Source organism: Brassica napus, chromosome A6, assembly GCF_020379485.1.
Source record: "Brassica napus cultivar Da-Ae chromosome A6, Da-Ae, whole genome shotgun sequence".
NCBI classification, from domain to species: Eukaryota; Viridiplantae; Streptophyta; class Magnoliopsida; order Brassicales; family Brassicaceae; genus Brassica; species Brassica napus.
The window spans coordinates 7,174,268-7,190,607 of NC_063439.1; the positions used below are offsets into that span (position 1 = coordinate 7,174,268).

General features: G+C 34.9%; 4 protein-coding genes across 11 annotated transcripts; all 4 read right to left on the reverse strand.

The window, feature by feature from the left end:
- Window positions 1–56: 56 nt before the first annotated feature.
- Window positions 57–1,562, reverse strand: LOC106346836 (putative GDP-L-fucose synthase 2). 6 transcript variants are annotated; one of them, XM_013786281.3, is made up of 3 exons: window positions 1,398–1,562; window positions 1,268–1,323; window positions 57–1,182 (listed from the first exon to the last, which is right to left on the reverse strand). In XM_013786281.3, exons 2-3 carry the CDS (start codon window positions 1,287–1,289, stop codon window positions 218–220), a joined length of 987 nt encoding a protein of 328 aa, XP_013641735.2. In that variant the 5' UTR covers window positions 1,290–1,323; window positions 1,398–1,562; the 3' UTR covers window positions 57–217. The 6 variants fall into 6 exon arrangements, with proteins under 6 accessions (XP_013641735.2, XP_022542957.2, XP_048638375.1 ...); XM_022687236.2 differs by having other exon boundaries at window positions 57–1,170; window positions 1,398–1,515; XM_048782418.1 differs by having other exon boundaries at window positions 1,425–1,499.
- A 1,979-nt stretch (window positions 1,563–3,541) lies between these two features.
- On the reverse strand, window positions 3,542–7,748 carry LOC106346834 (homeobox-leucine zipper protein HDG12). Its single transcript, XM_013786277.3, has 11 exons — window positions 7,088–7,748; window positions 6,673–6,781; window positions 6,485–6,602; window positions 6,223–6,411; window positions 5,679–6,137; window positions 5,483–5,584; window positions 5,206–5,406; window positions 4,939–5,119; window positions 4,607–4,869; window positions 4,439–4,528; window positions 3,542–4,347 (listed from the first exon to the last, which is right to left on the reverse strand). The coding sequence occupies exons 2-11, from the start codon at window positions 6,765–6,767 to the stop codon at window positions 3,973–3,975; spliced, it is 2,073 nt and encodes a 690-aa protein (XP_013641731.2). The 5' UTR covers window positions 6,768–6,781; window positions 7,088–7,748; the 3' UTR covers window positions 3,542–3,972.
- Window positions 7,749–7,903: 155 nt separating this feature from the next.
- On the reverse strand, window positions 7,904–10,316 carry LOC106346835 (protein MAINTENANCE OF MERISTEMS). 3 transcript variants are annotated; one of them, XR_002652557.2, is made up of 7 exons: window positions 10,152–10,316; window positions 9,951–10,018; window positions 9,215–9,865; window positions 8,969–9,121; window positions 8,501–8,881; window positions 8,156–8,417; window positions 7,904–8,088 (listed from the first exon to the last, which is right to left on the reverse strand). XR_002652557.2 is itself a non-coding variant. In XM_013786279.3 (6 exons), exons 2-6 carry the CDS (start codon window positions 10,005–10,007, stop codon window positions 8,223–8,225), a joined length of 1,437 nt encoding a protein of 478 aa, XP_013641733.2. In that variant the 5' UTR covers window positions 10,008–10,018; window positions 10,152–10,316; the 3' UTR covers window positions 7,904–8,222. The 3 variants fall into 3 exon arrangements, 2 of the variants coding, with proteins under 2 accessions (XP_013641733.2, XP_048638373.1); XM_013786279.3 differs by having other exon boundaries at window positions 7,904–8,417; XM_048782416.1 differs by having other exon boundaries at window positions 7,904–8,417; window positions 9,951–10,031; window positions 10,152–10,289.
- A 4,306-nt stretch (window positions 10,317–14,622) lies between these two features.
- On the reverse strand, window positions 14,623–15,904 carry LOC106381528 (cilia- and flagella-associated protein 20). Its single transcript, XM_013821438.3, has 5 exons — window positions 15,759–15,904; window positions 15,630–15,661; window positions 15,318–15,559; window positions 14,998–15,234; window positions 14,623–14,899 (listed from the first exon to the last, which is right to left on the reverse strand). Exons 1-5 carry the CDS (start codon window positions 15,869–15,871, stop codon window positions 14,891–14,893), a joined length of 633 nt encoding a protein of 210 aa, XP_013676892.2. The 5' UTR covers window positions 15,872–15,904; the 3' UTR covers window positions 14,623–14,890.
- Window positions 15,905–16,340: the final 436 nt, after the last annotated feature.

The following is a 16,340-nucleotide window of genomic DNA, read 5'->3' on the forward strand; positions in this document are numbered from 1 at the left end:
CCATTGGAACCGTTTGTGTTATCAGTGAACAGATGCGTTTGCTGACCAAAATTGAGTAAAAGTAGAATGCATTCGATTTTATTGATAATCTCAACATAGTATATGATATGATATCCATGAATATAAAAGTTTACATTAGATAGAAGAGATGTAAAGCCAAAACGCATAACCATAAAACATTAAACGCAATCAATCACCTGAAAGGTTTTTCATTTTTTTACTGCTGCTTCTGCACAACATTCTCCAAATACCAATCATAAGTCTGGCGCAAACCATCTCTAATAGAAACCTTCGGCGTCCATCCCAAAGACGCGAGCTTCGAGCTATCCATCAGCTTCCTCGGCGTCCCGTCAGGCTTAGTACAATCCCAAACAAGCTTCCCTTCAAACCCAACAACCTCCTTAACCAACTCAGCCAACTCCTTGATCGTAACTTCCACACCACTCCCCACATTCACATGCTCAAACCCACTGTACTTCTCCATCAAGAACACACAAGCATCAGCCAAATCATCAACGTGCAAAAACTCCCTCAACGGACTCCCACTTCCCCACACCACAACTTCCTCAGCATTATTAACCTTAGCTTCGTGAAACCTCCTCATCAGAGCGGGCAGCACATGAGAATTCTCAGGGTGGAAATTATCGTTCGGACCGTAGAGGTTGGTCGGCATGCCGGAGATAGCATCCCACTGATGCTGAATCCTGTACGCTTGACACATCTTGATCCCCGCGATCTTGGCGATGGCGTACCACTCGTTAGTGGGTTCGAGTGGGCCGGTGAGGAGAGCTGATTCGGGTATGGGCTGAGGAGCGAACTTGGGGTAGATGCAGGAGGAGCCGAGGAAGAGGAGTTTCTTGACGCCGTTAGTGTAAGCGGAGTGGATCACGTTGGTTTGGATTTGGAGATTGACGGCGATGAAGTCGGCTGGGTAGGTGTTGTTGGCGTGGATCCCACCGACTTTGGCGGCGGCGAGGATGACGTAAGCAGGCTTCTCTGTGGAGAAGAAGGATTCGACGTCGGCTTGGTTAGTGAGATCGAGGTCGGAATGTGTTCGGAGGAGGAGATTGGTGAAACCGGATTCTTGGAGTTTTCGGACAATTGCGGATCCGACCAAGCCTCTGTGTCCAGCGACGAAGATCTTTGCGGATTTCTCCGACATAAACGAACCTGGTTTCATGTCTGAAACAAAATTAATTCCACAATCATTTTCACTAGCATCTTACGAAGGGAATGTAATTTAAATGAGATTTGAAAGATGACGTACCGGATCCTGTGGTGTCTGCCATTGTAGAGTTTTTATTGGATCGGAATAAAAGGTTTCTGCAAAGAAGACGAGAGATATAGAGAGAGAGAGATTTTGACTTATAACCACCAGTTTTTCGAAGTCAACGTACAAAAGCGTAGATTTGTAGAAAAGTTACAATCTTCGGAGGATGGTAACGTGGGGGATCTGAGACTCCGCCGGCGATCTGAAACGTTGTCGGCCACTTCTTTTTTGTTTACCGGATGAGCCCTATCATCAGATTATTACTTTGTGGCCCATGGGCCTAGAATAGTAATTTCAGTCGTTACGGTATTGCACTGTAAACCGGACCAAATTGTAGAGCTGTAAACTGGGCGAGCCCATGTCCATTAGCCCATATCCATTTGTCTATTCATTGTTTGTGGACAGCAAAGTGACCATGTCCATTAAGAATCATGTCCATTAAAGACCATACCCACTAACACCCATATTTTTATGGGCTGCCATGGGGTCCATAATGACCATATAAGAAAATTTTAAATTTTAATTTATAAGCATACAATTATATATAAAAGTTCATAAAATTAAAATTCATCCATAAATTCAAAAGTACAACAATACATAAGTTCATAAATACAACAATTACGGTTTTGGTGGGAAAAATTGATTTTGCAGTTTTGGCGGAAAAACTCGATTTTGCAGTTTTGACGGAAAAACTCGATTTTGCAGTTTTGACGGAAAAACTCGATTTTGCAGTTTTGACGGAAAAACTCGATTTTGCAGTTTTGACGGAAAAACTCGATTTTTCAGTTTTGGCGGAAAAAACTCATTTTTGCGGTTTTGGCGGAAAACTCGATTTTCTGATTTTGGCAGAAAAACTCGATTTTTCGGTTTTGCCATGGGGTCTATAATGACCATATAAGAAAATTTTAATTTATAAGCATACAATTACATATACAAGTTCATAAAATCAAAATTCATCCATAAATTCATAAGTACAATAATACATAAGTTCATAAGTACAACAATTTCGGTTTTGGCGAGAAAAATCGATTTTGCGGTTTTGGCAGAAAAACTCGATTTTTCGGTTTTGGCGGGAAAATTCGATTTTGCGTTTTGAAGAAAAACTCGATTTTCTGGTTCTGACGGGAAAATTTGATATTAAAATTTAAGCGAAAAAATCGATTTTACGAGTTTAGCGGAAAAACTTAAATTTTATAAGCCTTAGGTTTTGTGACCATTGGACAGTCCACGTCCATAAAGCCCAAAACCAATAAAGACCATTTTCTTAATGGTCTTCCACATTTTGTCCAATGAAAACTAATGGGAAAAATGGGTTTGTCCATATTAAGCCCGTTTGTATATGGACATGGGCAACCATTGGACGGCCCGCCCATTTGACACCTCTACCAAATTGAGGTTCGCATCTACAAAAATTTGATCAAAACCTTTTATAACGTGAAGGTGGCAGGTTCGAAGTCACCATGAGTCACTCACTTCTTGATGTTTATTTTTACACCCAAAAAAAGATTCAAACCAAATTGTCGTGCTGGCGCGTAAGAAATAAAGAAACAAGGAAACACAGAGAAATGAATGCAAGCAGGAACCAGGAATTGCAGTGGCAAATCTGGCAATGAGGTGTGTGAAGAGGACATAAACAATCTGCCAGATATGAGAGAAATTTCTACAGCATTGGAGAGGATCTGTTTTTGTTCATGACCAGATGATTTTCAGGTGCAAGTTCAAATTGATTGAGCATAAAATGTGATAAATAGGTGATTCATTGAGCACAGTGATTGCAAGAACAACGTTTCATGGTGTATAATAGATGGTTTTATTTTATAAAGTTCGAGTTATTATTTTGTCAAATACGTTTTTGAAGTAATTTTGCTAATGCTGTTAGTTTTTTTTTTTCTCTCTGTTTTGTAACTCTTGTTGATACATTTATTGTGTTTCTAAGTTTCAGAGACGTAATTGTTATTTTTTTTTCAGTTCCATTGCTGGAACTAACAATATTGGGGATGATTGGTTGGGGCTGTAGATGCTCTGGACAGCCAAAATTTAGTCTACAGCTACATATGTCAACCAATCGAGCTTTGCTTTCCTTAAAAAACTCACAGCAAAAAAATCTCTGAAAAATCAAAATATGGCTGTAGAGAGCTTTATTTCCAGAACAAAAAAATTAATGCTTTAGAAATCTACAGTAAGGAAAGCTACAGCAAATAAATCTACAGATTAAATTCTACAGCAAAAAATATAAAGCTACAGCACTTACCAATCATCCCCAATAACATCTTCATATCATGAATTTAGTAAGAAATAGATTAATGGTGATAGATAGATAACATATGGACGAAATTTAGCCATGACCAAAGTAACTTAACAACTGTAACTAGACAAAAGAAAACAAACTGAAGTCAATGCCCGAACCATACAACTAGAGCATGGTGCGCTCTTGACTCCTACTTCCCACTAGATATTCCCATTTCAGACACACAAAAACTTCAGGAAAACAAACCCCCCCCCCCCCCAACCAAAAAAAAAAAAAAACTGAACAAGAGTGAAGAGAGGAGACAAATACCCAGAAGAGTAATGACTTCTTACACATTTTGCTGGAATTAAAGGCAAAATAAGTAGTACTACTTATTAACTTCACTTCTGTGATCATCATTGAAGACCCTTCTCAGAAATCAGATGGGAAAATGAGCTATTAATGGCGTCCTCAATTAAGCAGTTGAAGGAGAATTCAAGGTGGTTTTAATTTGGTGGACAGTAGTACTGATGAGGTTATTAACTGTTTCCATTGACTCCATATTCAATTTCCCTGACTGCAAACTACTCACCATTATCTGAAACCCAACTGTTATCAATGAACCTCCCCCTTCAGCTTTAATCTCTGCGGTTTGATTATTCCTGCCTCCCTCTGGTAAAACAGCGAAACCCGAGGGTAAAATAGGAATATAAGACGTGTCTTGACCAGTCATTGCCATGTTCAGTGCTGAGAGATCCAGTGGAGTGTAGACCACAAGGGACCCCGATGAGTCTACGCAGCTTTCTTGTAAAATCAGCATGTTGTTTTGTGATGATGATGCATTGAAGCCCTTTAGAACAAAACATATATACCAAGTTATTATCAGTCATTAGAATCAACAACTGAGTGATCTGTATAAGTTTCAAAAGAGGTTAGCTTACACGCAAAACCGAAATGCAGTTTCCAGGGTGTGATCCGTTTGCGATATGAGCAACTTCTTGAACCGCACTTCCATTCAAAAGAACGTCCCACTATAAAACCAAATCAAAGAAACATATAATAACCGAAAAAATGTTACACAACATGATCTTTAGCGCATGTACTAGTACCTGAGGACGAGTTCTTTCATCTTTGAGGAAATTAAAGACGTTTTGTGGAGAAACTGGGAGCCAGAAACTGGTGGCTGCACAAAGAACCATTCCATTTGGTTCGTGCTGACTCTTATACGAAGTCACACGGATTCCAAATGCATCCAATCCCGAAACAACGGGTGTCCGAGTGTTGTTAGATGTGCCAACGCTCAAGCAAAAGTTGCTTACCATTCTTTGAGAAAGTCTCATTATACTTTGCTTCCCTTCCGGCGTTGGAATCACTGAAACGTTTCTAAATGTGTTACTTGAAGCATTGATTTAGATATTGAACCTTGAACATTTAAACTTACCTCCTTTGAGATCACGTGATGATGTTGCGGGTTCAAGCAGAGCCTTGAATCTCTCACACATTCTTTGAAGAGTAGCGATCCAACGTTCAGCTCCAAAAGCTATCCCTTCACGGATATTGTCTTTAAACATCTCATGAATCGGTTCTTCCTCCTCGACTTCAACATGTTCAACCCAAGTAACCTGTTGTTATACATTCAAAGATACAATCAAAGGGTCATATATGCTATTAAAATGACTCAAAACAGAACAGTTAGTTACAAACAAACCTTGGAATAGCCATTGGACAAGTCTTGAATCAAGCAACCAGAAGGAAGTTTATATGACCCAGGGTGAGATATAAACTGAGGAAGCTCATATGAGATATTCACAATTGCCCAAGTTCCATTTTCGATTTGCTGACAATATCTTAGCACACTGAACTCACGCGTCTGTACTAATGGAGAAAGGACTTGAAGCTCTTCAAGCATCTAACACAAGCCAAAAGCTAAGTTACTAAACAGTTTCACACACCAAAAGACTCAAGAATTAGTGTTATCTTCTTACCAAATGCAATGCATCTCCATGGGAACCGCGCACGCCAGATGAAACCACCGCAAGTGTTTTAGAGGACGCAACCACTGAAGAAAAAAGCTCTGAAGATTTGACCTACAAGTTAATGAAACCCACATTTGAGAAAGAAAAAAAACAAGAAACCACTTGTGAAAAAAAAAACTAAAGATTTTGAGTTTAGTAAACTTACAGAGTCCATGAGCATGTTCACAAGTGTCATAGCATTAGTGAAAACAACGCCACAAGATCTAGTTGCTTCTTTTCGAAGGTTGAAGTTCTTTCCTCCACGACCACTTGATCTTGGGAACATATTCTCATAGCTTTGGGGATTGAGAACGTCTCTGCATCCATTGGTTTTGATCCATAGAGGCTCATTTGTTTGTGTAAGCCTAAGCAACTCTTCCATAGCGGTGACAGCGATGTTGGTCATGAGAGACTTATCCATGTCTGATAAAACCAAGTTTGGTTGAGATGGTAAAGTAGGAACAGCCATTGAAGAGCTACTGCTTCCTGGAAGAAGATCAAAATCAAGGGAAGGACCGCTGTGGAATAACTCTAATGGCGAAACGTGCATCGGGTTTAGTAGTGGTGGGAGATGAGAGAGTGGTCTCCCCATGAACTGAGCTGCAATGCTTGAAACCTTTTCGAGCTGCCAAAAAGGAAGCATAAAAAGTTTAAGCACTAAAGACAAACCACAATGCATGAAGAAGGTTTAAATAAGAAGAAGGTGGAACCTCTTCTCTAAGGTGTGCATTTTCGATTCGAAGCTTCTGTTCATCAAAGTAAGAGTCTTCATGAAGAGGAGCGTCACCACAGTTGAGACAAATGGCGTGTTTGATAGCTTCTCTGATGGCAATGTTTTCGCAACGAATCCTGTCGTTTTCTTCCTTGAGTGCACAGTTATCAGCTCTCTCGTGTTGTGCCTGCAATAAGAAACGATGTTTATGTAGGGGAAGGAGAAAATAACAAGGAGGAGTGCAAGTAAAAGTAGAAAACCTTCTTTTGAGTTCTTCGGTTCTGAAACCAAAACTTGATCTGTCTTGGAGATAAACCAAGTTCTTTGCTAAGTTGCAACCTCTGTTTCTCATCTGGATGTTGACACTCATTGAAACTCCTACAAACAAAATCATCAGAGAACAGAGCGAGAAAACAAAGAGAAGAATAAAAGGGATAATAATACATACGATTCAAGGCGATGGATCTGGTGAGGTGTGTGGCGGTGGAATCGTTTCTTCATCTTCTTCTTGTCCGTTTCAGAGCTGTCCCCAAGAAACTCCATCTTCACTCAAATGTCTAGTAGACAAAGAAACAGTAAGAAAACCCTTTGTTCCTCAACTCTTTTTCAAGCAAACTAACTCTGGACCATCACACAACCCAGAGAGAGAGAGAAAAACAGGGGAAAAAGAAAGTTACAAACTTTGAACTACCAAAAGGAAAAAAGAGAGGATCTTTTAAGAGTATAATTGTTTGTGTGTTTGAGAGTGAGGAGGATATAAAGAGAAGAAAAAGAAAAGAAACGGAAGAGAATCTGATAGCCGTAATTATGTTTTTTGTCTTTCTACAGAACCACTTAGAGAGAGAGAGAGAGAGAGAGAGTACTTGTATCTTGCCGCCATTAGTGCTTTCTTTTCTTCTCTTCCACATTTTGCTCCCTTTACATTCATTACAGATTCCAAAATCTCTCCTTTCACTTCTCTCTCTCCTTACCTGTCTCTCTAGAGAAATCGCGTAACTGATACTGATGGGGTGGGGGTTTTAATGGCGTTTGACAGGAGGCGAAGAGAGAGAGGTTTATGGGTTTTAAATTCTCTTGCTTCTTTCTCCTTTACTGCACCTTGTACTCTCTCTCTCTCTCTCTCACCATTTTCGAGGTAGTGAGAGAGTGAGATGCCTGAAACCAAACTCATTTCTACCTTCATTGGTTAAGTCGCCGGAGAGTTTTAAATCAGTCAAAACGGTATACAAAACCGGCGACTTTATTCACTTTCTCCGGGGTTTTATCAGTTTCGTGTGTAATGACAAAATTGAACTTTTTCTTTGGGATTTTGCTGACTCACTTCTCATTGGGAATATTCTTCATATGTTTGGCTTACTGAAATTTATGCAATCAACTTTGCATTTTAAATTACAATCGTGTAATCATTTGACTATTTTGGGGAAATTCTTCTGACATTCATCAGAGTGCAAACAACATTTTGTTTGGCAAACTATAGTCTACAGCTTAATGATACAGATCTTCCTTGGAAGGAATATATTAATGGGGTTTAAGCTGTACTAACCTTTTTTTTTCTTTAAATGATGGTTACGTAATACCATATTTATCGCATCTCGTTATCTAGTAACATCACATACACGTTAAGTATCTTACTTTATCCGGTTCATCACTAATTGAAATGCATTCATTAGAACACCGTGTAAAAAAAGATTCATTCATTATAATTAACGTTTTAACAGTACCAGAATCTTATCATCTAGTGCTCCTGCTGAGCTTAAACGAAATTAATTGCACATTCCCATGATAAAACTGTAGTTAGATCCTTAAAAATAGTTGAAACCTCTGCTGAGTATATCTCTTAAGCACTCCTAGAATACCTCTACTCCTAAAGCCAAACAATTATCAGTAAGAATGCTTGTTAAAGCATAAACTCAAGTGATGATGGGACTTACATCTTCTTTCTTCTCCAAGTAAATGCCTACAGCCATCTGATCAGCCAGAAAAGATCTTTTTTGGTCTTTATTCGCTACACTCCGTTTGTTCCTCTCTTCGTTTGCGTTTATTTGTTGTTGGAGGAGCCTCATACCAATCTCCTACTCTCAAGGCATTTGACATACACATCACTGCTTCTTCAACTGCTTCTCTCTCCTCTGGATGTAGATCCTCTAGTGACAACGTTGAAGCCACCTCGTCGAACTGGAGTATAGCAGCTTGCTACAAAAGAAACAACAATGGTTTAAAGGCGCAATTATCAAGGTGAATTTATGCATTAAGTTAACCAAAGACGATCCACTTACCACGTTCATTATATCAGCTTCGAGGCTTGTATCTCTGTGAAGCTTTGGGACTGTGATGCTATTGAACCACTGCATATATTCAGTTTCATCAACATTGCCTCCTTCATTCTCCACAATGTTCTCCCTTCGTCTCATCCATTCTTCATCCGCTGTGTTCATGTCTTCCAGTAAGTCTTCGTCATGGGTTTTCTCACTTTTTCTGTGAGGAACTTCTCCGGGGATAACTTGGCATAGACCAAACTGCTTCATACATCGATCTGGCAAGTGCCATTCCACTACTTTTGGAGCAATCAGTTTTGTTCTTGACCTACCAAGTAGTAGATTATCTTTGAAGCTTTGTGGCACAATGTCAAGATCTCCTTCGAAGGGGCACCAACTAACCTAAAGAGAGTTCGTAGTAACAAAAATTCATAAGGGATTCACAAAAAAACAACGAATATCTCAAGAATGCAATGAATAAACTCTTACATGTGATGGATCTAGATCATCAAGTGCTTTGCGATACTTAAACAAATCATTCTTGGACCGACTCTGTTGCCTTCCTTTCCACAAAAGTGCCAGAGGAAACTGACGGGTGGTTCTCTTCGGCCGGTCAATATTCAGATGGAAGTAACTCCAACACTGAAAATTAGAAACCCAATTAGTATACTATAAGGCATAAAGTGACAAAACATAACATAAAAGCTTTTAAAGACAACAAAGAGAAACAAAAACCTGCAAGAGCGTCAAACATCCACCAATGATACTCTGAGACCGCTGAGAAGCATTACCAATCTGCCTATACAAGAACGCTAACGCAGCAGCACCCCAAGCATACTCTCCAGCTCTCTCAAAATCCTCAAAGAGAAGAAGATAATCAACAGAGATCTTACTAGGATCCGTAGTTGCAAATATCGTACTCCCAACAAGGTAGATAAGATAAGCACGCGTGTGAAACTCAACCTCCTCCTTCGTAGCTCCCTTTGGACACTCTGCGAAGCTCTCCTTCAACCACCTCGCAGTCACTCGGTTCCCGCTCAGCTCACCTTGCGGCAGCTTCCCCAAGAGTCTCTGACATACTTGAGAAGGGTCTTCGTCTCTTTCTTTAACACTAGTAACCACAGGCTTCCCGTCAACAGCAAGACCGAGAAGCAACGAGACTTCGTCGAGAGTGATTGTCATTTCACCGCAGGGGAAGTGAAAGGTGTTGGTTTCTCTTCTCCAACGCTCAACGAGTGCGGAGATGAGAGAGTTGTTTAGACTGATTGATCCTATTAGCCTGAACCAACCAAAGCCTGCTTTGTCAACTAATTCAATCTGCTCCTTTGTGAGCTTCCAGTGATGGAGAAGTGAAGTTCGTTCCTGGCATCTGAGCACACCTCTCTCCTGGAAAAAGACAAAACAGAGCAGTTTTATCAAGTGTTGTTTCGATTAAGACAAGGAATATAATGGAGATGGAGATTATTACTACCTGTCCTGTCATAATAGCGGAAGATACGTGCTTGTCTTGCTCGTAAAGAACCGGCATGGTCGCTAATCCTGTGGATTTTATCTGATTTAGTAATGGTAATGGCAATCTAAATTAGGGTTTCTGTGTCAAGCGAGATCAATTCGACACAATGGTTCCGTAAAACTACTAGTGGAAAGAAGAGGATATATAATCGAAGCTTACTATTTAGAAACGAAATCAGATGAGGACGATCGGAGAAAGTTGCTTCGAGATCGCCGTCGCTGTGTCAGATCGCCGCCGCTGCGCAGAGGGTGAAGAATTTAATTTGGGTAAAAACTAAAAAGATAATCTCTTCTTCTAAAAAATATGGCTTATTTGCTATCTAACCAAATTTTGAAGTGAAATTAGGTAGATAATATTGATTTTGATATAATGAAGAATCTAACATTTACACCCAAAATTAACCGGTTATAGCCTTTCTATTTGCAGTTATCCGGTAAACATGACGTATCTTATTATATAAAGTTTGGTTCTTCAAAGTTGCTAATTAACATGATCGCGACACATGTCAATAATATATTTAAGATTGTGACATGTGTTAATATATCTCATAATTAAAAACATATGTACTAAGATATTAACAAAAACGAATTTAATAGTAATTTTCCTTTTTTTAAGATCCTACTCAAAAGATACAAATACTTAGTAGTAATTGTTTTCTTATTATATAAAGTTTGGTTCTTCAAAGTTGCTAATTAACATGATCGCGACACATGTCAATAATATATTTAAGATTGTGACATGTGTTAATATATCTCATAATTAAAAACATATATACTAAGATATTAACAAAAACGAATTTAATAGTAATTTTCCTTTTTTTAAGATCCTACTCAAAAGATACAAATACTTAGTAGTAATTGTTTAAGAAAATTTCCTTTTTTCAAAATTCTAAAAAATAGATTTGAAAACAAATTATTTAATATAATTTTTTTTCTTAGTTTTAAGAAAAATCCTTTTTATTATTATTTGATAATAATTTTCCTTCTAATATTGTGACATGTGTTTAAATATACAATGATTAAAAATATATATATTAAGATAATAAAATGATTTTTGAAAAAAATACTTACAAAAATATTTAATAGTAAAAACGATTTAAAAAATATTTAGTAGTAATTGTTTTAGAAAATTTCCTTTTTTCAAAATTCTAAAAAATAGATTTGAAAACAAATTATTTAATATAATTTTTTTTCTTAGTTTTAAGAAAAATCCTTTTTATTATTTTAGTATATGTATTTTTGATTATGATATAGTTTAACACATAAATGGTTTTAGAAAAATAATGACCATGTGTAACAATCATGTTAATCATCAATTTTGAAGAACCAATCGTAATATAATATTTTATAATTATATTTTCAATAATCGTAACATGGTCGCGACACATATCAATAATATATTTAAGATTGTGACATGTGTTAATATATCTCATAATTAAAAACATATATACTAAGATATTAACAAAAACGAATTTACTAAAAATCTTATTATATATATTATTTAATAGTAATCTTCTTATTTTAAGATCCTACTCAAAAGATAATTGCAAAAAATTATTTGATAATAATTTTCCTTCTAATATTGTGACATGTGTTTAAATATACAATGATTAAAAATATATATATTAAGATAATGAAACGATTTTTGAAAAAACTACTTAAAAAATTATTTAATAGTAAAAACGATTTAAAAAATATTTAGTATCAATTGTTTTAGAAATTTTCATTTTTTCAAAACTCTAAAAAATAGATTTGAAAACAAATTATTTAATATAATTTTTTTCTTAGTTTTTAGAAAAATCCTTTTTATTATTGTAGTATATGTATTTTTGATTATGATATAGTTTAACACATAAATGGTTTGAGAAAAATAATGACCATGTGTAACAATCATGTTAATCATCAATTTTGAAGAACCAATCGTAATATAATATTTTATAATTATATTTTCAATAATCGTAACATGGTCGCGACACATGTCAATAATATATTTAAGATTATGACATGTGTTAATATATCTCATAATTAAAAACATATATACTAAGATATTAACAAAAATGAATTTACTAAAAATCTTATTATATATATTATTTAATAGTAATCTTCTTATTTTAAGATCCTACTCAAAAGATAATTGCAAAAAATTATTTGATAATAATTTTCCTTCTAATATTGTGACATGTGTTTAAATATACAATGATTAAAAATATATATATAAAGATAATAAAACTTAATTTATTTTCTTAGGTTTTAAAAAAACTGAATTTTGAAAATGGTGCAATGTATACTAGTGATATTGGAAAAACTGAATTTTGAAAATGGCAACTTTTAAAAATAGTTAATATTTACTGGAAATAATTATTTGATAGAAATTTTATTTTTCTAAATCCTAGAAAAAAATATAATTGTAAAAGATTATGTAATATTAATTTCTTTTTCTAAAATCCTAAAAAACTGTACAAGAATATTTGATAGTTTTTTTCTTATTTATATAAAAAATCCTAAACAAAAAAAATATTTTATCATATTTTTAAGTCCTAAGCAAAAGCGAATTGTAAAAAAATTATTTGATAATATTTTAAGAGAATATTTGATGATGAACATGAGACAAAAAAATATTTAATTAACAAAAGAAGTGTAAAATTAGTATTGATACGAAATGTAAATTTTCTTTATTAGTAAAAAAATAATTATTTGATAGCAATTTATTTTTTCTGAAATTCTACAGAGAAGATAATTGTATATTTAATATTATTTTTTTAATTGTAAATAAAAACGAGATTTATAAAATAGATTTTTTTTCCTTTTCAAAGAAACCTAACAAAATAAAATTTTAAAGAATTATTTAATAAAAAAATTAATTATTACATAATAGCATGTATAATGTTGTCATTGACTCGATTGGTGTATTTGACTTTCATTTCTTTTTACTTTCATTCAGTTTCTTATTTCGGGTTATGTTCAATTTAAACGTTTAGATATAATATTTTATCAATTCATCTATGTATCATGACTATAAAATACAAATATTAACTTAAACTTATGTGTAAAAATGAGTTTTAATTATAAAATAAATCTCAAACAACATATGCAAAAAACAATCATAAAACTATAATAAAATTATTTATTATTTTATAGTTTTTATTAAATTAAAACATCACATAAAACCCGTTGCAACGCAACGGGCTCATATCTTGTATTAAATAAACTTTCAGTTTTTACTCTAATTTTTAGTTTATTAAATAATAATTTTAAACAAAATAATATAAATAACAAGGATAAAATAAAAAAAACTACTAATGTTTTTAATTTGGGTGCAAACACATGAAACATTATTAATATTTATTTAACAAACAATGCATGAAACATAGGTCAATTTAAAAATGTTACATTTAGAGGTAACTGAAGTAATAAAGAACTATGTTGTTGCAAAACTACTAGAAACCGTTACTTTATTAATACAAACACCAGTTATATCAGTTAAACCAATCGATTACTATATGTACACACTGATAAATAAAGGGAATAGAAGAAATAAAAACAATCTAAATAAGAAGTTAAAACGTAATCATACAAAATGGACACTAAGACAATTTTTATGGTATTTTTTACAATCACCATTTTAGCATCACATGCGTATCCAAGTTTGAGCCAAAAAGATGTTGACGATGAACCATTGGTTAATCCCGGTCGCGAGATGGAAGCATTGACGGAGATATCACCGGCTTCGCAAGATTACAATATGTACATGCTCGACAAATTGCCACCAAAATACATATTGTATCTCAATTCTTGTGGGGGCAAAATGGGGCCCAGTGGTGATGAATGTATTGACAGTGTTCTTAAAGAGATTCTTACGAATAAACCTGCTTCCAAAGAGTGTTGTCTAGAGGTAGTAAAAACTGGAAAATAATGCTACATGGAAATTCAAAAGTTTATTTTTCGATTGTATCAATTCAAATGTTTTGCTTCTCAAGTTTCTTTCAGAACTAGTCAGGTTTGGGATAGATGTTCTTCTGAAGTTGAAACTCCTTTGTCATCTCACCATAGCGGGATTGAGTTATCTTGATTGAACCTTATGTATCATATGATGTATTATAAAATAAAAGGTTGTTATACTATTATATCTATATAAAATCAAATCAAATTTTCATGAGCCAATTTATTCTCTTTAACTCTAATGCGGTTAAACATAGTTGCACATGAATATTGTTAAACCAAATCGTATATTTCTTTAGATAACCTAATAAAAAAAAAATTAAAAGTGAGAAAACTATATATGGAAGGAAAAAAGAGGCAACTCTCATTATATGAAAAAGAGCATCATGATTCAACAATTCAGAAGCATCCATACAACTACAACCAATATGAACTCACATAAACATAAACATCTAATGGTATGAGGGGTGGAACATGAACTCTCCTGAAACTACAGATAAATGTTTCGGTTACGATGGTTGTAGTGGCCAGTGGGGTATAAGAGATCAAAGGCTTTCTACAGTGCTTCTTCACTTGACGATTTCAAAGGAATGAAACTGATGGATGATATATTCTTGTACAGCAAATGAACTGGAGTGTATTCCATTCTGTAATTGTGTACTCGGTCTGGTGACATTGTTCCTCCTCTCAAATAAATTAAAATTTACACATCACTGAAATTCCACATACATATGAATATGATAATCTTAAGCATATACGATCCCATTACATAAAAACTTAGCAAAACTTAAGATACTAAGTCAAGCTACTCCACAGTATGGTAAATGCCAACAGACCAGGATGATACAAGTCAACCTGAAACTCTCACATAACGTAAATGCTCTATGTCTATCTGAAATAGGTTGAAGTATGTTTCCTTCGTGGTACCATGTCAATGGCATAAACACTAGGAAAAACATTTCATGCTTTCTGCAGTCAAACAAAACGAACATTGATAAGTAACAAAACGAACAATGCAAGAAGAAATAAAAGAGGGAAGATAGTAGTAACTAAACTAACACTCAAACCTGCACAGGGAGATAGAGCTTGAACTCCGGAGGAAGCTCCTCATCTGAGTAAAGACGGTGAGCAAAGTATATCCTTCTAAGACGGCAGTTAGCATGAACCTGAACTCGCAAAGTCTCAGCGTAATTAGTCCCGTAAGCTCTCCTAGTAAGATCAGGCAAGTTCAGCTGGATCTGATTCCACCCCTCATCCATCTTTAATGGCATTGTGCATATATATGGCTTCACTCTAGTCACAGACTACAATTAAAAAAAGGCTTCAGATATTTTCACCAATGATTCTAAAAGCAGCATAGACACTAACTGAGAAAGACGTTACATACTTGAAAGTTAGAAGCTCGAAAACGCCTACGCACATTCTTGTCATCAAGAATCTGAATCTCGAATGAGAAGTACTTCTTCATGTTCTTCACTACCAATACCAAAAAGGGAAGCTTGATACCAAGAGTTGCTGAGAGATCAGCGGGACATGTAATGTAATTAGACTGAATGTTTGAACCAACTACTTCAAGCACATTGGATTGTATATCACCATCATGGCAACGCTTCACATGACCATCCTCAACTATTAATCAAAAAACATTAATGATTAGCTAAAACCCAACACATTAATGATTAGTTAACTAATCGTTCACCTTCTTTGTCCCACATCTGAAGAGGCTTACTTCTGCAAAAAAACAAAAAAAAACATATATATCAAAAGAATCAATGGTTTAGACTTTAGAGAATATCGAAAGATTTTAATGAATCACACTAAAACGCACCCTAGACTGTACAGAATAGAGAGAAACCCAGACTGAAACGTGTTCTTGAACATCTCTTCCTGCTTCAATTCCCAGAAAGAAGAAGCATCGTTGAAATAGAATTCTGAGACCATCTCCAATGCTACCCTATAATTTTTTTATATATTTTACTCTAAAATAGAGTAACTTAAATTTGCTCCAATGGTTCACTCTATAATAGAGTTACTCTATAATAGAGTTAGAGTTACTCTATAATAGAGTGAAATATAGAGTAATCTTATTTTTTTACTCTAAATATAGAGTGAAAAACAAAAATACTCTATATTTCACTCTATTATAGAGTAACTCTATTATAGAGTGAACCATTGGAGCAAATCCATCTCTATAATAGAGTTAGGGCATCTCCAACCCCACTCTATTTTTCACTCTAAAATAGAGTTTTAGAGTAAAATTGCTCCAATGGTACTCTATTTCTCACTCTATAATAGAGTGAAAAATAGGTTTACTCCAAATATAAAGTAACTTATTTTTTTTTTGTTCATCACTCTATTTTCTACTCTAAAATAGAGTACCATTGGAGAAAACTTAAACTCTATTATAGAG